Below are 20,000 nucleotides of genomic sequence, written 5' to 3' on the forward strand. Positions count from 1 at the left end.
AAACTGTCACAACACTTTCAATGGCCAGTCTATGTATTCACCTATGTATTCACCTGGTCTCACTCTTCAAACAAACATGCAACAGGTTTGTGTATCAGAGGCAAAGTTATTGATCTGTTAGCATCCAGGATTGGAGCCTAGACATATCACCTTTTGTGAGTCTCTAAAAGCGTGTGCTAAACATATGTTGTTGTTTTTGTAAATGGGCTACGTGATGGTTATCCTAATCTCAGTACCCAGATCCAAATAGAGGTTGTCATGAGACTAAAGGCTACGTGATGGGTTAGGGAGGCCATTTCACACTGAGTGAGCCGGACGCTCGTGAAGTGGCAACCTTCTCAACAGTGGATTAGACGAGGAAGTGAGAATCTGTTGTGCAGACAAACTAATGTAGAGCAGTTGGTGCAAGGCGGCTGTTTTCGGTTAATGTTTCCTATTAAGATGACTGAATGGTTTGCATGCTTCTCCTATTGTGCTAATCAGTTATGAATGCATCCTAATGCAATTTCAAAGATCTCACGAGTTGCAGTCTGTATGGTGGCGGTGCACTCATGTGGAAATAAGGAGGTGACCTTAATCACTTCACTGAGGTTTTCAGGTCCAAGGCCTATCATCTCTGAACTACTTACTGTCTGTAATCATATATCTGCCTCCTGGGCTTTCATTTTGCAGGAGTGGCTGTTTTAACTTCAGTAAAGTAGGCCTACCACAAAGTAGTGAATTAGTTATGCATATGTGGCACTTGAGGAAGACTGCCTTGAAGTTTAAATACAATTCAAAACTGCTCACAGCAGATGTTTGTTTTGTTGTTGTTGAAAATCAGTCAAATTGCCATATAGTCTACACATAACTAGACTACGTTATGTGACATGGCTAGTTTCAACGAGTTTAGGAGTCTGGCCTGTCTGCATCGTTTCTTCATGGCTATAATGTCACTTATCAATCTGCGTCTATAAAGAGCCCCTTGTACTATTTAGCCTTTATTTAACTAGGCAAGTCAGTTAAGAACATTCTTATTTACAATGACGGCCTAGGAACAGTGGGTTAACTGGCGTAGGAACAGTGGGTTAACTGGCGTAGGAACAGTGTGTTAACTGGCGTAGGAACAGTGTGTTAACTGGCGTAGGAACAGTGTGTTAACTGGCGTAGGAACAGTGTGTTAACTGGCGTAGGAACAGTGTGTTAACTGGCGTAGGAACAGTGGGTTAACTGGCGTAGGAACAGTGGGTTAACTGGCGTAGGAACAGTGGGTTAACTGTCTTGTTCAGGGCAGAAGGACAGAAATGTAACCTTGTCAGCTTGGGGATTCGACCTGGCAACCTTTCGGTTACTAGTCCAACGCTCTAACCACTAGGCCACCTGCCGCTACATCCTATAACTCTGACTGAGTCCACCGTTTTGACTGGGTTCATATTATTGCCTTCGCAGGAGCCAAAGCTCAAAGCTCGGCGTCGGCCAATGAGCTCAGTGGTCTGTGCACACACCCCTGACCTGTAGCCTCTGTGCACACCCCTCTTTCTCCACTCAAGGCCACTGCAAGGGGGTGAGCTGGAGTTAAGACAAAAGCACAAGCTGAGTACCGCGTAGCCACATGTACAGTCAGTATTAGACTGTAGCTATTTTGAGGATCGTGGTTTTCATTGTGTTTGGAATGGGCTGGATTTAAAAAGCTGTGGTTGTTTGTAGAATCCTTGACTTGCTTGTTGGCTTTGAGTGGCTATAGCCTACATGTGTTACGCTTTCAATTTGAATAAGAAGTATGAACTTACGAGTGAATGTTAGAGGTCTTAGCCTTATTAGCTCTCGGGGGGGGCTCCCGAGTGGCACAGCGGTCTAAGGCACTACATCTCGGTGCTCGAGGCGTCACTACAGACCCTGGTTTGATTCCATGTTGTAGCACAACGGCTGTGATTTGGAGTCCCATAGTGCGGCGCACAATTGGCCTAGCGTCGTCCGGGGTTTGGCCAGGGTAGGCCGTCATTGTAAATAAGAATTTGTTCTTAACTGACTTGCCTTGTTAAATAAAGGCTAAATAAATAAATAATGGCATTTTTAAAGAATTTAGTCAAAAAATACATTTACTTGAGGAAAGACTGTTCCAATCTGGTATCTAGGCAAACAGACACTCACTTTCCAGTGAGCCCTAACCTTAAGTTCTGTGTTGGGCTTCAGTGACTGAAAAACACTCCCTGACCAGTATGGTTTCTGCATATTTGAGACATAATGTGTGAGGAAAAGCCAGTAGTCATCTCACTATTTTCCAAAGACGTTCTAATATAATACAATTCCCTGAAACCACCAGATACACAACACAAGTGTTTCATTGTGATGGCCTTTATTTCTCTTTTTGAAGCACTTTGCTAGTTTTTCTGATCTGTTTTCTGAAGATGCAAAGTTATTTTTTTGAGATCTGTATTTATTAAACAACTTTAAAGCAGTTGTTTAAAAAGGCATTTGGCAAGAATTCTGTGTTGCTGCCAATCAACCAGCACCTGATTTTTAAAATAAAAAATACCGCATGCATAATGTAGTAGCCTCTCTAGAACTCACCAATTACAAACCAGCATTCACATCACTGTTACTTACCTTTTGAAAAACAGAAGTGTTTGCACAGATGCCTACAAGCAGCAGACAGGATCCAGTTGTTCTAGCCTCGGCCTACATGTAAACATTGGATGTGGAGAAGGTAACAGATTTGTTCGTTGAACTGCCCTCTCAACTGTCGGTGGCCTATAACAAGGGGTTAACGTTATCGTCGTTGTGATGTTTTGGAGGCTTTGTACCGCTAGACTGAAACCCTGCTGATTGTTCCTGTGACGCCTGCCTCGTCACACACTGGCTGTCTCCAGCCAGACGTCAACCCACTTCACCCTGGCCAGTTTTCTCCTTGTTTCCTCCATTGGCTCTGTCCGTCTTGTCATCCCAGCTGAATCAGGGGGCAATTTGTAACGGCAGTTCTCCTATTAGTCAGTGACGGGAAGAGAGGCAGCGGCTGTTCTCCTGACTGATACTTCTGCCCTGTTTTACACCCCTCTCTTGCCCTCGTCTCCTCCTCACTCGCTCTTTTCTCTGTCACCCGTGTGACAAGGCTGATTGTAGTTTCACACCAGGCCTGATGGACAGCAGTCATCTGGAAAATGGACTCTTCTTCAACGACCCAGAGGAAGATGACAGAAATAATCAGTTAAAATTGAATGATAGTTGGGAATTTCTTTTCTTTTGTTTCTTTCTTTTAGCAGCCAAGAAGGATAGTAGCAGGCCGGGCGTGGAGGCCGGTCAGACAGGAAATGACAAAACAATGCATCCTCAACCTCGTGACAGTGTGTGATGCCTCAGTACCTCCCTACTAGAACATAGTAGACAACCTGCTGATTTCATGTACCCTTGTCGTCACTACTAGTTTCTCATCCAGTCCACCTTCAAAAGACATTCATTCGTCTGTTGTCTAAATATAGTGCTGCCAACAACTGTGACAGGTCTGGTCCTTAGCATCTACACATCCTCTCACTGCTTCTCTAGGATCAATTAATCATGCTGTTTTTTAAATTAATACAGTGTAATGATGTGTGTGTGTGGGGGGGGGTGCAGCAGGCAGAGCAGGCCTCGGGGAGGAGGAGTGTCATCTGTTTGTTTAGAGGAGACTGCTGCCCAGGCTAGACGGAGGTGGGAGTAGGGCTGGGGCGATTAGTTTGTTTTAGCACAATATGGAAAATGCCTGTATCGGAAGAATCAAGGTTTTGTTATAATGTTGCATTTGTGAAACGTTACAACATCTCACTGTCTCTTCTGTCAGCCCAATGTCCAATCTTGTCCCAGTTGCGTGACAACACGTGCACAGAGGTTATCCACCAATCACAACCCTAGACAGCCTTTCACAAATTGTAACCCCGCCGGAGAAGTGTAGCGCTGGTAAGAGTTCCACCAACATGGAAAGTGAGGACGCCGGCTCAGCCTCTGGTGAGGACGCCGGCTCAGCCTCTGGTGAGGACGCCGGCTCAGCCTCTGGTGAGGACGCCGGCTCAGCCTCTGGTGAGGACGCCGGCTCAGCCTCTGGTGAGGACGCCGGCTCAGCCTCTGGTGAGGACGCCGGCTCAGCCTCTGGTGAGGGCGCCGGCTCAGCCTCTGGTGAGGGCGCCGGCTCAGCCTCTGGTGAGGACGAAATCATCCACGAAAAGGGCAGCAATGTTTTTTTTTCTCAGTAATATGGAAGTGGTTCGGGTTTAACCGGTCTGATGTTCAGCAAACGAATGTACTGTGCAAAATGTCTCGAAAGACGATTGCTATGAAAAGCAGCAGCAGCACAACCAAGAAACGTTTGCGGTGGAAGGAGCTCTATTACATAGCGAAATATCTGGTCCTGCCGCGATTATACACTGCCACCCGCGAAGAGTCGCAGAGCAGCTGGCTAGTGTTTTATTTTTCCACCACAGCCAGTCTGTGGTCGAGCAGAACTTCAGAGCCGTAAGTCGCTCTGGATAAGAGCGTCTGCTAAATGACTTAAATGTACCCACGTTTGACAGTCCACTACGTAAATGAATCGTGGAAGATGATCATACAGGTGAAGTAATAGCCCAGGGTCTCAGAGGCTCTCTGACATCGTGGAAGATGAGTGAAGATCGACAGGTGTGCATGACAACTGACAGCGTGAGCACCATGGTAACAGCATTACGCTCAAACAACTGGACCCGCCTGCAGTGGCTTCACCTCGCCATCGGTAAGTGTGACATTGGATAATTTTAAAGTGCGTTCTAAAAAGTTGTGTTCAGGCCAGATGTAGGTTAGTAGTTGTCGTTTTACCAATCCAATAGCAAATAACCACAGGCTGTTTTTTAGTTTATAACACATAAAATGTAATACATTTTCATTCAAAATTATTACACATTCAAACAGCTTGTGGTGTAACATTCCTAAACAATAGAATAGACTTGTGGGAGGGGGAGATGAGGTGGCGTTGGTTTGACAGGTCAACTGAATACTGTACTTGTCACATTTGATTTAAAATGCTGCCTTTCTTAGAATCCTTTGTTCATTATTTTCAGAGACTGGTGTGAAAGACCCACGAGTTCTCACTGTGCCTTTGGGTTGTGCAAGAAGGTGGTCAGCACCTTTCCCTTCAGTTGGAACAAGAGGAGAGACTTGTCTGGAGCACAGGCTGAGCTCAGTCTACCAGCTCACCACTCCCCAACCATGTGGGGGTCGAGACAGAAAATGATAGAACAAATCCTGGAACAAGAAAAGGCCATAGCCCGAGTCCTGGGCTCAGAAGAAAAGCAGGCACCTGGTGCCCAACTGTCAGGATATCAATGTGTTGGAGTCAGTAAACAAAGCCATAGGCCCACTACGGGAATTCACTGACGCGCTCTCTTGGGGTGAACTACGTTAGCGTCTCCTACCTCAAGCCTGTGAAAAACCTGTTCAAACGCAGCCTCCTGCAGCCGGAGGCAGGTGAGGACACGCTCGCAAAGAAAATCAAGAGTGCCCCCACTACAGTATCTCAACTATAAGTATGAAGATCCTGCCACAGTGGAACGCCTTGATATGTCCTCGTTGGTGGATCCCCGGGTTCAGGACCACATGTATAGCAGATGACGACAAGATGGAGAGCATCAAACAAACATCTGTTTTTAGAGCGGAGGTCTCTGCTAGCTGAGGAAAGCACACGGCACCCTGGGCACAACTGTGCGCCACAGAAAGTGAACCGGTGTCTAAGAAAGGCAAGAAAACACTGGCAAAGCTTCTTCAAGAAGACTGCACTGTCAGGCCCAGAGTCGGAGGAGGAGGACGACATCAAAACTGAGTTGTCAAGTTACTTGTTGTCCGTGCTTTTATACCCCTGACACAAAGATCCACTTGGGTGGTGAAGGCTCCATGAGGCCTACATCTCAAGACTGAGTTAGCTTGCTAAAAAAAAAGTACCAGTGTATTCCTGCTACAACTGCCCCTTCGGAGAGGGTCTTTAGCACAGCTGGGAACATTGTGACATATCACAGGGCCTAAAGCCAGAGACAGTAGACAGGCGTGTGTTCCTCACCAGGGCCTAAAGCCAGAGTCAGTAGACGGGCGTGTGTTCCTCGCCAGGGCCTAAAGCCAGAGTCAGTAGATGGGCGTGTGTTCCTCGCCAGGGCCTAAAGCCAGAGTCAGTAGACGGGCGTGTGTTCCTCGCCAGGGCCTAAAGCCAGAGTCAGTAGACGGGCGTGTGTTCCTCTCCAGGGCCTAAAGCCAGAGTCAGTAGACGGGCGTGTGTTCCTCTCCAGGGCCTAAAGCCAGAGTCAGTAGATGGGCGTGTGTTCCTCTCCAGGGCCTAAAGCCAGAGTCAGTAGACGGGCGTGTGTTCCTCGCCAGGGCCTAAAGCCAGAGTCAGTAGATGGGCGTGTGTTCCTCGCCAGGGCCTAAAGCCAGAGTCAGTAGACGGCGTGTGTTCCTCTCCAGGACCAAAAGCCAGAGTCAGTAGACGGGCGTGTGTTCCTCTCCAGGGCCTAAAGCCAGAGTCAGTAGATGGGCGTGTGTTCCTCTCCAGGGCCTAAAGCCAGAGTCAGTAGACGGGCGTGTGTTCCTCTCCAGGGCCTAAAGCCAGAGTCAGTAGACGGGCGTGTGTTCCTCTCCAGGGCCTAAAGCCAGAGTCAGTAGATGGGCGTGTGTTCCTCTCCAGGGCCTAAAGCCAGAGTCAGTAGACGGGCGTGTGTTCCTCGCCAGGGCCTAAAGCCAGAGTCAGTAGACGGGCGTGTGTTCCTCGCCAGGGCCTAAAGCCAGAGTCAGTAGATGGGCGTGTGTTCCTCTCCAGGACCAAAAGCCAGAGTCAGTAGACGGGCGTGTGTTCCTCTCCAGAAACTTGTGAAGAACAAAGTAAAGGACAATATTTTGCTTGACAGAATTTTATAATTTGATTTATTGTGCAAGTTCTTCTTAGGGATTACCTTTTTTCATTCTTATTTTTTAATTGATTTGCATACAATGATGACAGCGTGGCACAGTGTTGCTCATTTGTTTTGCAGAAATGGGCCTTGAGGCATTGTGTATATATATATATTTTTTTACAATTTTTATAAAGAAAATTCAATGAAGAATTATGTCTTGGCCTTTTGTAATTTGTTCAGGGAAATTGAGATCGTGAATCGTCCAAATCTTAGAATTTTTTTTTAGATATTACTATACGGCTATATCGCCCAGCCCTGGTGGGAGGACAGCGGAGACTGCTTCCCAGGCCAGCCCTGGGTGGGAGGGGGACAGAGGAGCCTGCTTCCTTGGCCAGCCCTGGGTGGGAGGGGGACAGAGGAGCCTGCTTCCCAGGCCAGCCCTGGGTGGGAGGGGGACAGAGGAGAGCTTGATGGAGTGCGTGTATAAGGAGCTAATAAAAAGGATGCAGTGCCACTCTGTTTAGCATCCTACAGTGACACCAGTGCAGAAAGGAGGGGATGCCCTCAGCGCAGACAGATGGACACCTCTGTCTGCTCTCTGCTGTAAGCAAGGCTGTGTGGGTGTATGTGCCAGCGTGTGTGTAGACAGCAAAGGACGGGTCCCGTCAGTACTTAATGACCCGTGTGATTTCTGTGTGTGTGGAACGTGTCCCCTGAGGGAGCAGGTGGGTGGACCTGAGCTGTCTCCTTAGGACTCCTCACCCCCCCTCTCCCTCGGGTGGACCTTAGCTGTCTTCCTCCTCACACACTCGGAGTGGCCCGCAGGCTGACAGAAGGCCAGGAGAGTTGGGTTTCACCATCACCCATTTAATGTGCCAACCTGGGAGGAGAGGATGGGGCCCTAGATATGCTTCCTCATCAGCACCACAGGAGCTCCAGGGGAAATAACTGCAGGCCTGCCAGGCAGCTCCTGGAAGAGCTCGTACATGTTTTTTTTTAGAGGAAGCAGCCACAGCAGCTCGTGAAGGTGAACGATCTGTGATAAAGATTTAATGTTGTAGGCTAATAGATGTGTGTAAATAACCTGTCATTAGAATGAATGTGTTCCTATGTTCTGGAGATAGTTGTGTGAAAAATGGCCTGTGGTATTTATGATTTTGCAGTGTGCAGAATAATCTGTGACCTATTTTTCAAGGGATGAATTCTACTTGTTTTGACAAATATTTTCGCTTTCAGAAGTGCAGTGTTTAAAAAAATAAAAAAATGTTTTTGTGACTCAGGAGATGGACACACACACCAGACAGTATATAACCCGTATGTACAGTCATCCTGGTCACCATCATTTGTGTTAATTGGATTTTAATAGCACTATTAAAGTGAAGTTACACATCACCCTGCAGTACACCGGAGACTGGCTCGGTAGGGGGTCTGGGGAAATAGAAGACCATCATTAGGCCAGTCCTGCTGTTTAAAAGGTGATGAGCTATTTAATTTGCATGTACCCACACTGTCCTGCAGCTAGCTGTATGGAGAACTAGTCAGGCAGAGAACTAGGCATGGTGCTAGCTGAGATTAGATAAGAGGAAGTGCTGTGCTGAGGTCCTGCTGTTTCTGCTCTGTGCTGGCTCTTCAAAGCAGCTAGCTAGCTCCCTTCCCTAAGTACAGCTGATAGAGGCATACAACCATGCTGATTATTATCACTCAAACACCAAGCTAACTCTAAATTATATTAGTTACATATTGGAGTGCATAAGTGGGAGATGTCGTGTTAAAAATAGAATTGTGTGCCTTCATGTGTCTAGATGTATTAATCGTTGAAGAGACATTGACAACGAAGTAGGCTACTGTACAATTTTAAATACATCTTATCTTATCCTATCTTCTGAAACCATTCTGGTTGTGTCGTACGTGTCTCTGACACTCCTACTGTAGGTCCAACACTACTGATTTGAGGAAGATACATTTTACAGTCTTAACAGCTAAGATATACGGTTAGTTAACAGCCGAGAGCTGTTTTTGGGAACTGCAGACTAGGCCAGGAGTTGCCATTTTTGGGGGGAAATTAGAGTTGTGAGAAACCTGGCTGAAAAACGAGAAATTTGCAACCCTAACACCATTCATTGTCCTTTTCTTTTTATAATGACCTTGGTCCAAGACATAACAAAACACCATTCGGATACTATGACTCTGCCCCTCAGTGACTGGCAGCAGCACCATGGAAGCATAGGCTTTGCGAACATTGCTTGGATGGCTATTTTCCACGAGGGAGAACTGCCCCAATGAAATCTCGTGATTTTAATAGCATAAATTCTAACGGCACGAAGTAAATGGACCGTCGTGGTGCCTCTGGGTCCGCTCTAGTCTCCCTCCCAATGAGTCAGACTGCATACTTCCTCACTACAGATCTGCTCTATCAAGTACAGATGGAGCTAAAGCAAAAATAAGTTGTTTTTTTTTTAACTTCTGTAAATAACAATCATGGAAGCCTGGGACCTGAATAAAACTGAACTGCCACATCCAAGGGATATAGTAGCTCGAACCTACTCATCGCAGATCTGGTTGGACAAAAAAGCCTGACTGGCCAATTTGATTGTTTCCCTCTGTGCTCATCATGCTCTACTGTAGGTGTCAGAGTGACATGTTCTGTAGAACAGTATAGAACCTTGTGTATCCCAAACAGATCAAATTAAAATGTCAGCTATTGTAATTTCTAGGAACATTGAAATAGTTAGTTTGGATTAATCTGTTACAGTGCCTTCAGGAAGTATTCACACCTTGACGTTTTCCACATTTTGTTGTTAGACTGATTTTCTTTGTTAAATGGACTGAATAAAATGTATCCCCCATTTACAGAAAATGCGCCATAATGACAAAGTGAAAACATGTTTTTTGACATTTTCTTTGCTATTTATTTATTTATTTTTGTGTGTGAAATACATAAATATCTGGCGTATTCACACCCCTGAGTCAATACTTTGTAAAAGCACCTTTTGGCAGCAAAACAGATGTCTTTCTGGGTAAGTCCAAGACCTTTGCACACCTGGATTGTGAGACTTTAAAAGAATGATTTTCAAATATGTTCAAGCTCTGTGTAATTGTTTGTCAGTCATTGCTCGACAACCATTTTCACATCTTGCCAAGGAACTTCAAGTCAGAACTGTACTTTGGCCACTCCGGGACATTCATTGCCTTCATGGTAAGCAACTCCTGTGTGGATTTGGCCTTGTGTTTTAGGTTATTGTCCTGCTGAAAGGTGAATTAATCTCCCAGTGTCTGGTGGAAAGCAGACTGAACCAGGATTTCCTCTAGGACTTTTGCCTGTCCTTAGCGCCATTACGTTTATTTTTTATCCTGGAAAAATTCCCCAGTCCTTAACGATTACAAGCAATACCCATAACATGATACAGCCACCACTATGCTAGAAACTATGGAGAGTGGTACTCAGTAATTTGTTGTATTGGATTTGCCACAAACATAACACTATTCAGGTCAAAAAGTTAATTGCTTTGTTTTTCAGTATTAGTTTAGTGCCTTGTTGCAATCAGGATGCATGTTTAGGATTTAAATTCCTTACAGGATTATTTTCACTCTGTCAGTTAGGTTAGTATTGTGGATTAACTGCAATGTTGTTGATCCATCCTCAGTTTTATCCTATCACAGCGATTAAACTCAAACCGTTTTAAAGTCACCATTGGCTTTATGAAATCCTTGAGCAGTTTCCTTCCTCACCAGCAACTGAGTTAGGAAAGACACCTGTATCTTTGTAGTGACTGGGTGTATTGATACACCATCTAGTGTAATTAATAACTTCACCATGCTCAAAGGGATGTTCAATGTCTGTTTTTTAATAAAAAAAATAGGTGCCCTCTGGGGCATTGGTGAAACTCCCAGGTCTTTGTGGTTGAATCGGTTTTGAAATTCACTGCTTGACTGAGGGACCTTTACAATTATCTGTATGTGTGGGGTACAGGGATGGGGTAGTCATTCAAAAATAATGTTCAACATTGCACACAGTGAGTCCATGCAAGTTAAGTGATTTGTTAAGCATACGTTTACTCCTGAACTTATTTAGGTTTGCCATAACAAAGGGTTTGAATACATATTGACCTAAGATATTTCAGCTTTTCATTTAATTCATTAATTAAAAGTTTTAATTAATTATTGTGTGTCGGCCGGTTACAAAATTCGGGCCGTAACACAACATTTGAAAAAAAAATCTAAGGGTTTGAATAGTTTCTGAAGGCACTTTGATCTACTTTTGAGAAGCAGCTTGCTAGCTATAGTTTGCTAGTTCACTACCACGCCAATTTCAAGCATCTAAACTAATATCTGACGAACTCTGAAATATAAAGTTATTTCAGAATGAAAGTTACCTGGTTGGTGCATTATGCTTTGTGACATCGTTAGCTATCCCTAGTTTATCACTTACTGCATCTGCATGCTTGTTGCGTTATTTTTCTTGGTGCGTTCGTACTAAGTAGTATAATCTAATCTGTTCAAAACCGTGGCAGGTCGTTTTTTGACAAAGAGAAATGGCTGTATTCATGTGGTTGTTGAAATGCACAGATTGCTTTATATATCCTCTCAACAACAAAAAAACGACCGGAAGTTTGAAAACTTAGCAGCATATTTTTCTGCCGTGCTGCTTTGTTGACATCTCCAACCACCCCTCACCGGTTATTCAGACAATACGCGGCCGCTAATGCTACCGTTGTCTTAACCAATGGGATTCGTAGATCAGACGTGTGTTCTTGTGAAATTGCCATTTTTATTTTTTGCATGCTAACACCACCTCTGTTTCTAATCTTTTCTTCTTTTGTTGTGAACACAACCCAGATATTATTTTTTTAAATCATGGATCCATAAATGACCTGTTCCTCTGTCTGTTTTTCCCTACCAGCCATTGTGCCTGCGTGCCCCGGTGGCCCTGAGCAGCGTTGGGGCGAGGAGGAGCCAGCATGCGGCTACCCGTAGTGTGGAACAGGAGGCCCCGTGGACTGGGCAGGACAGTCTGGCCCAGGACGACCCGGAGATGTGGAACTTGCTGCGGAAAGAGAAGGACAGGCAGTGTCGGGGACTGGAGCTCATTGCCTCTGAGGTGAGTGTGTGACTGGCTCTTTGACTGGCTAGCTATCGGTCTTTCTGGTTGGCTGTCAAAACGAGGAGGACTGGAGCTCATTGCCTCTGAGGTGTGTGTGTGACTGGCTGTGTGACTGGCTGTTTTGACTGGCTAGCTATCTGTCTTTCTGGTTGGCTGTCAGAAAGAGGAGGCCTGTAGCTCATGGTAAGCTGTATGTTAGTCAGTCTATCTATTGTGGTCAGTTGAGAAAGAAGCAGTTTGACAGGCCCAGAGTCACACTAAGGATGTGCATCTCACCTTTCATGAAAAATTTGATACACATCTAGATATATGGGATATGATACAACAATACTTTTTCGATTCAATGTTTTTGCATGAACACATTCATTGTTTACAAATATCTGCTGCTGATGGAGATCAGGATCTGGGCCTCTGAGCTGGATCTGCCTGAGGTTCCTCCTCTGAGCTGGATCTGCCTGAGGTTCCTCCTCTGAGCTGGATCTGCCTGAGGTTCCTCCTCTGAGCTGGATCTGCCTGAGGTTCCTCCTCTGAGCTGGATCTGCCTGAGGTTCCTCCTCTGAGCTGGATCTGCCTGAGGTTCCTCCTCTGAGCTGGATCTGCCTGAGGTTCCTCCTCTGAGCTGGATCTGCCTGAGGTTCCTCCTCTGAGCTGGATCTGCCTGAGGTTCCTCCTCTGAGCTGGATCTGCCTGAGGTTCCTCCTCTGAGCTGGATCTGCCTGAGGTTCCTCCTCTGAGCTGGATCTGCCTGAGGTTCCTCCTCTGAGCTGGATCTGCCTGAGGTTCCTCCTCTGAGCTGAGTGGCCCTCTGTTAGTGTGTGGATGGTGGGTTCAATGTGGGGTGTCAATGGGGTGTGCCTAAGATTAGAACTATCAGATTAGGAGTGGGGGCAATTGATGCTCTTTGTATCATCACTATAACATGTTTTGAGTTAGTTCTATGTCAGTATGTGTCGTTAGCATTGCATTCAGATTGCATTTCCAAGTATAATGTGAGGAGTGGGGTGCTTTCTCAGTGTGGCACACAGCAGAAACCTGTACACTGTTACCTGAGCTGTTATCTCACATCTCCTTCTCCAGTGGAGGTGAAGTCTGAGCGGCATTAGCATACAACCCTGTAGGGACGCGTGACGCGGTCTGAAACCTGACAGGCACTGTGATAATCTGAGCTGAAGAATCAAGATGCCACACTGAGGTGTCAATCCCCTGTCACCTTCCTCTCCCTGACACTGTCAGAAGTGGTTACAGACAGTCCCTTCCCTCTCCATCGGTGGGCCTGACACTACTTATGGCCGCTATTGCAGGGATCCTAACCTGTCCTTAGAAACACGGTAACATCCTGGTCCCTCTGCCTTAGAAACACGGTAACATCCTGGCCCCTCTGCCACCTAAACTATCAATAGAGACCAAACGTTCTGAGTGGACTGATCCCTTGTGGAGGCTGTGGGGATGAGGCAGTCCATCAGACATGCTACTGAAATGTAGCATGGTTATATTATATAATGTATGAATAATGGTGCAGCACTAATAGCGGTCGCTGTCTGCAGTTCTGAGTTTTCTTAGACCGTGTTGATATGTGCATAATAGCGACGTTAACCAGTGTATTGGTGTTGAGAACCATGTGGCGGAGGCAGCAGCAGAGTGAGGAGACGAGAAAACAGCCCTTACCTTAATTGTCTAAGAAAAGTGAGGAGGGTGCAAACCCCAACTTAATTAGATATATAATCAATAGTCTAACTGTTAAATGTGCCTGGTTTTATAAACCATCCATATCTACAGAAATGAGAGTGATCTTGATTCTGTTGCCCGTTTTTGAGTGTTTGTTTTTAATAACTTACTGATTCCGTGTGCACCAAACCTCACGCAGCCACATGTCAAATAAACAATTTCACATTCGCCTGGTTTTAATATTTGTTATGCTGTAATAAAGGTTTTTACACTTTTTCCATTAGAGCAACCCTCTCTGGTATTCTTTATCATTTATTTACGGTTTACACTGTTCCAAATTGTCAGAAATGTATATTTATAATAATCCTCTTGATATACTTTTATTATTATTATTATTATGATCGTAATAAGTAATGTCATTATCATCAGTAGGCTTAATATAGCAGCCTTGTATAAGCACCATCAAGCTGTAGGCCTCAGAGTACATCCTGTTTATTCTTTAATACCGTAGGCCTATAAAAATAGGTTACTGTATCCCATCATTCATTCGGTCATGTCGTCACACAGCGTACGAGTCATTCATGATGTGAAATGCAATCAAGGATTTTAGTTTTTAAATAAAATAACAAGGCGACCCTTGAATAATTTAGTGTAAACAATAAATAAACCGTTCAATTTCGTAAATTGTTTTCACAAATGAATGCAACTGTTTTTAGTCTGTTGTAAAAAATAAAATAAAAATAATATGTATGCCCTTTTATTACAGAAGACTCTCGTACATTTTTATAATTGATTTAGTGTTTACATTATTCCAAACGATCAGAAATTATATTGTAATCTAACAGCACCTGTTTGGTAGACATAATATGCACACAATACCTTGCTCCTCACCTTCTTTTTTCTTGATCTCCAGTATTTTCCACAACTAGTCACATTTATTCCACACATCTGACTTCCCCTTTACCTCCTGAGCAACCAGTAAACATTAACTCCGTTTCAAGTTTATTTGTCACTTCCTCTGCATCCATTTTGCTGTCACATGTTATGGCGTTCAGAGTTCACCACCAATTTATTGGTCTGGTTATGATATGCTGTAGGTCTGGCCCTATTGGTCGTCTGAATGCGATGCATACACGTGTCATGTAAAGACATGAGGGTTTAGGAAATGTTTCTCCTAAACAAATTTGGGATTTCGGTAACAGAACTTTTAAGCCAGAAGTGGCTCTAACTATGTTGCTGGTCACTTGCTGTCATTTGTTGTTTTTTTTAACAGTCTGCGCCCGGCATGGCACAATCAAATTCCGGTCGTGTCTTAATTATTTAATCAAACAGCGTGTCTTACAGCATCAGACAAGCTCAGTGCATGTAGTTGATTTGATTAAAACACTCAGGATGTGTCCATATATGTGGAAAATAAACGTTTTAAAAATTTTGCCCAATCGATTGGTTTAAAGAACAGAACTCTCGGTCAACCAAGATATAATTTTTTGTCGGACAGCCCTTGATGATTCAGTGATAGGGCAACACTACCACCGCTTATAGCAGTGATTGTGCTTTCTCTTTTTTCCTTGTAGAGGAGAATAGAAGAGTCCAGTGTATGAATTCTGGTTGAAGAGTGTGATTGCTGTTGTCTTTGGGGGTGGGATTCTACTAATCACTTAACAGTTTATAATTTGCCTTTTGGCCTTTTCCATCTGTCTCTTGCATTGATCTGATCCTGATGTCCAGATTCTGGTTTGCCTCTCCTCTCCAGAACTTCTGCAGTCGGGCTGCGCTGGAGGCCCAAGGATCCTGCCTCAATAACAAGTACTCAGAGGGCTACCCAGGCAGGAGGTAAGGCTACTACGTAACAATGACCATACTAGGTTAGCACACCACTGAGAATGCATGCCCAAAGCATTGACCATACTAGGTTAGCACACCACTGAGAATGCATGCCCAAAGCATTGACCATACTAGGTTAGCACACCACTGAGAATGCATGCCCAATGCATTGACCATACTAGGTTAGCACACCACTGAGAATGCATGCCCAAAGCATTGACCATACTAGGTTAGCACACCACTGAGAATGCATGCCCAAAGCATTGACCATACTAGGTTAGCACACCACTGAGAATGCATGCCCAAAGCATTGACCATACTAGGTTAGCACACCACTGAGAATGCATGCCCAATGCATTGACCATACTAGGTTAGCACACCACTGAGAATGCATGCCCAAAGCATTGACCATACTAGGTTAGCACACCACTGAGAATGCATGCCCAAAGCATTGACTATACTAGGTTAGCACACCACTGAGAATGCATGCCCAAAGCATTTACCATACAGAACTGTATCCTGTCCATCTGTTGCCCTGTTCCCATTTCCCCTCCAACATACTGTACCTAGGCACCTTCTCCTTTTCACCCAATTCCCCAGAACTGTTTTAATCAGAATTAGGATTATAATTCCTGCATTGGCAATTAGGCACAGCTATAGTTATGACGCGTAACAGGAAGTGGGTGAGTTTTTCTAATCAGACAAGTACCGGTAGTTCCTCCTGGTTTCAGTCTGTTTTCTTCTGTTGTGTGATTCAATGAACGTGGCCCTGTTCTCGCTAGGTACTATGGTGGTTTAGTAGATGGTGTTAACCCTCTCCACTCCTCTAGGTACTACGGTGGAGCTGAGGTGGTAGACCAGATAGAGTTGTTGTGCCAGAAGAGAGCCCTGGAGGCCTTTGACCTGGACCCTGCCCTGTGGGGGGTGAACGTCCAGCCCTACTCTGGCTCTCCCGCCAACTTCGCTGCCTACACCGCCGTCCTCAACCCTCATGACCGCATCATGGGCCTGGACCTGCCTGACGGTGGACAGTATGTAGCCATCTGCCTCTGCCTCATTCTCTGTCTATTCAGTTTTCTGCCTCTCTACCTCTGCCTCCTCTCTACCTCTGCCTCTCGTGGTCGGCCTCTATCTCTGCCTCAGTCTCTGTCTATTCAGTTCTCTGCCTCTCTGCGTCTTGTGGTCGGCCGTTATCTCTGCCTCTGCCTCAGTCTCTGTCTATTCAGTTCTCTGCCTCACTCTGCCTCTCGTGGTCGGCCTCTATCTCTGCCTCAGTCTCTGTCTATTCAGTTCTCTGCCTCACCTCTGCCTCTCGTGGTCGGCCTCTATCTCTGCCTCAGTCTCTGTCTATTCAGTTCTCTGCCTCACTCTGCCTCTCTGCCTCGTGGTCGGCCTCTATCTCTGCCTCAGTCTCTGTCTATTCAGTTCTCTGCCTCACTCTGCCTCTCTGCCTCTTGTGGTCGGCCTCTATCTCTGCCTCAGTCTCTCTATTCAGTTCTCTGCCTCTACCTCTGCCTCTCGTGGTCGGCCTCTATCCTGATTTTTTTTTTTTTTTTTTTTTCCCTCACCAATTCACGGACTACCAGCTCTCTACTTTCCTCATTTCACTCTACCTTTTCTTTACTGTCATAGTGGGCACCATATTTTTAAATGTGTTTAATGTAAGTAACTTACAATAATGGTGCTACACAGTAATCATACCAAGCAGGCTGACGAAATCACTGTAGATAAGAGCGTCTGCTAAATGTCCTAAAAGTATATTGAATAACACAAATGTTGTTGTTGTTGTCGTCCTTCTGCAGTCTGACCCATGGTTACATGTCTGACACCAAGAGGATATCTGCTACCTCCATCTATTTTGAGTCCATGCCCTACAAGCTCAATGTAAGCAGAGCCACACTCCACTCCTTCCCGGTCCCTCTCTCCTCATCTCCTTCTCAAAACCCGTTGGAGGAGAAGGTCTGAAGGGAGGGACTTTCGATTTTTCTCCTCCAATACGGTTTGAGAAGGAGGAGTCAAGGAAAGACCGGTTCGGAGCTTTAACGTAACTGTTTAACCTGGTCCAGTGTCCCTCTGATCGAGACAACTTGCCACCCTCACTTGTCTCCTAGTGGGGAACATTCTTGTCCTTACCTCTCATCTGTAGTGGCAGTAGTTAATACTACTATAAATGCTACTCGTCACTAATGCAATGGGAATTGAATGAAATGGAATGGATTAGAATACAGTAGACAAGTTAAAATAAACAATCTTATCTATCCTACGATATATGGTTAGTGGTCTCTGTTACTGGTCGATATTGGCCAGCGACGTCATTGGTTCTAGTATCTCCTTGAGTCCTTATTGGTTTATCCATTTCTGTCATTTTCCCGATCTCTGTTTGCCTCACTTTCTCTCCCTCTCTCGCTTTCTCTCTCTCTCTCCCTTTCTTGCTTTCTCTCTCGCTTTCTCTCTCTCTCCCTTTCTCTTGCTTTCTCTCTCTCTCCCTCTCTCTCGCTTTCTCTCTCTCTCCCCTCTCTTGCTTTCTCTCTCTCTCCCCTCTCTCGCTTTCTCTCTCTCTCCCCCTCTCGCTTTCTCTCTCTCTCCCCTCTCTCGCTTTCTCTCTCTCTCCCTCCTCTCTCGCTTTCTCTCTCTCTCCCCTCTCTCGCTTTCTCTCCCCTCCTCTCTCGCTCTCTCGCCCTCCTCTCTCGCTCTCTCTCCTCCCCTCCTCCTCTCTCGCTCTCTCCCCTCTCTCGCTTTCTCGCTCTCTCCCCTCTCTCGCTTTCTCTCTCTCCTCTCTCGCTTTCTCGCTCTCTCCCCTCTCTCGCTTTCTCGCTCTCTCCCCTCTCTCGCTTTCTCGCTCTCTCCCCTCTCTCGCTTTCTCGCTCTCTCCCCTCTCTCGCTTTCTCGCTCTCTCCCCTCTCTCGCTTTCTCGCTCTCTCCCCTCTCTCGCTTTCTCGCTCTCTCCCCTCTCTCGCTTTCTCGCTCCCTATCTCGTACATTCTCTCCCTTTCTCCAGCCTGCCACAGGGCTCATTGACTATGACCAGCTGGAGATGACTGCCCGTCTCTTCCGGCCCAAGTTGATCATTGCAGGCACCAGCGCCTACGCTCGCCTCATTGACTACGCTCGCATCAAGAAGGTACAGACTCTTTCTCCCTCTCTGTGACTACCTCCCTCTCTGTGACTACCTCCCTCTCTGGGACTACCTACCTACCTCTATCTCTCAAATCCTTAGTTCAAGTAAGCCTTGTCCCGGCCAGAACGGCCCCTACTAGGGGGAAGAACTCTCCCGTTTCAGGGGTCAGAACCTCTCCCTTCTAGGGGGAAGAACGGCCCGTAGGGGGCAGGGACCAGAACTCTCCCCTACTAGGGGGAAGAACGGCCCGTAGGGGGCAGGGGTCAGAACGCCCCTACTAGGGGGAAGAACGGCCCGTAGGGGCAGGCTCTCAGAACGCCCCTACTAGGGGGAAGAACGGCCCGTAGGGGCAGGGTGAAGAACGGCCCTCTACTAGGGGGAAGAACGGCCCGTAGGGGGCAGGGTCAGAACGGCCCCTACTAGGGGGAAGAACTCTCCCCCGTGAGGGGGCAGGGACCAGAACGGCCCCTACTAGGGGGAAGAACGGCCCGTAGGGGGCAGGGTGAAGAACGGCCCGTGGGGGCAGGGACCAGAACGGCCCCTACTAGGGGGAAGAACGGCCCGTAGGGGGCAGGGTGAAGAACGGCCCCTACTAGGTGGAAGAACGGCCCGTAGGGGGCAGGGGTCAGAACGGCCCCTACTAGGGGGAAGAACGGCCCGTAGGGGGCAGGGACCAGAACGGCCCCTACTAGGGGGAAGAACGGCCCGTAGGGGGCAGGGTGAAGAACGGCCCCTACTAGGGGGAAGAACGCCCCGTAGGGGGCAGGGGGAAGAACGGCCCCTGCTAAGGGGAAGAACGGCCCGTAGGGGGCAGGGACCAGAACGGCCCATAGGGGGAAGAACGGCCCGTAGGGGGCAGGGGGAAGAACGGCCCCTGCTAAGGGGCAGGGACCAGAACGGCCCCTGCTAAGGGGAAGAACGGCCCGTAGGGGGCAGGGACCGGAACGGCCCGTAAGGGGCAGGGACCGGAACGGCCCCTGCTAAGGGGAAGAACGGCCCTGCTAAGGGGAAGAACGACCCGTGGGGGCAGGGACCAGACTCTTTCTCCCCGTGGGGGCAGGGACCAGAACGGCCCGTGAGGGGCAGGGTCAGAACGGCCCCTGCTAAGGGGAAGAACGACCCGCCCGTAGGGGGCAGGGACCAGAACGGCCCGTGGGGGCAGGGGGAAGAACGGCCCCTGTAAGGGGCAGGGACCAGAACGGCCCCTGCTAAGGGGAAGAACGGCCCGTAGGGGGCAGGGACCAGAACGGCCCCTACTAGGGGGAAGAACGGCCCCTGCTAAGGGGAAGAACGGCCCGTAGGGGGCAGGGGTCAGAACGGCCCCTACTAGGGGGAAGAACGGCCCGTGGGGGCAGGGACCAGAACGGCCCCCTGGGGGGGGAAGAACGGCCCGTGGGGGCAGGGTGAAGAACGGCCCCTACTAGGGGGAAGAACGGCC

General features: G+C 47.1%; 1 protein-coding gene across 2 annotated transcripts in view; it reads left to right on the plus strand.

Annotated features, from left to right (window-relative positions):
• Positions 1-20,000, plus strand: part of shmt2 (serine hydroxymethyltransferase 2 (mitochondrial)) — a 45,536-nt gene that overhangs the window by 1,415 nt on the left and 24,121 nt on the right. Inside the window, exons 2-6 of one of the 2 annotated variants that reach the window (XM_052526464.1) lie at positions 11,755-11,952; positions 15,374-15,453; positions 16,275-16,475; positions 17,247-17,328; positions 18,443-18,565. In XM_052526464.1, coding sequence (XP_052382424.1) covers positions 11,755-11,952; positions 15,374-15,453; positions 16,275-16,475; positions 17,247-17,328; positions 18,443-18,565 — 684 coding nt within the window. Of the gene's footprint in view, positions 1-11,754; positions 11,953-12,025; positions 12,044-15,373; positions 15,454-16,274; positions 16,476-17,246; positions 17,329-18,442; positions 18,566-20,000 lie in introns of those variants that run through there. The other variant, XM_052526465.1, reaches the window with a different exon arrangement.

This window comes from Oncorhynchus keta, chromosome 10 (assembly GCF_023373465.1).
Source record: "Oncorhynchus keta strain PuntledgeMale-10-30-2019 chromosome 10, Oket_V2, whole genome shotgun sequence".
Lineage (NCBI taxonomy): Eukaryota > Metazoa > Chordata > Actinopteri > Salmoniformes > Salmonidae > Oncorhynchus > Oncorhynchus keta.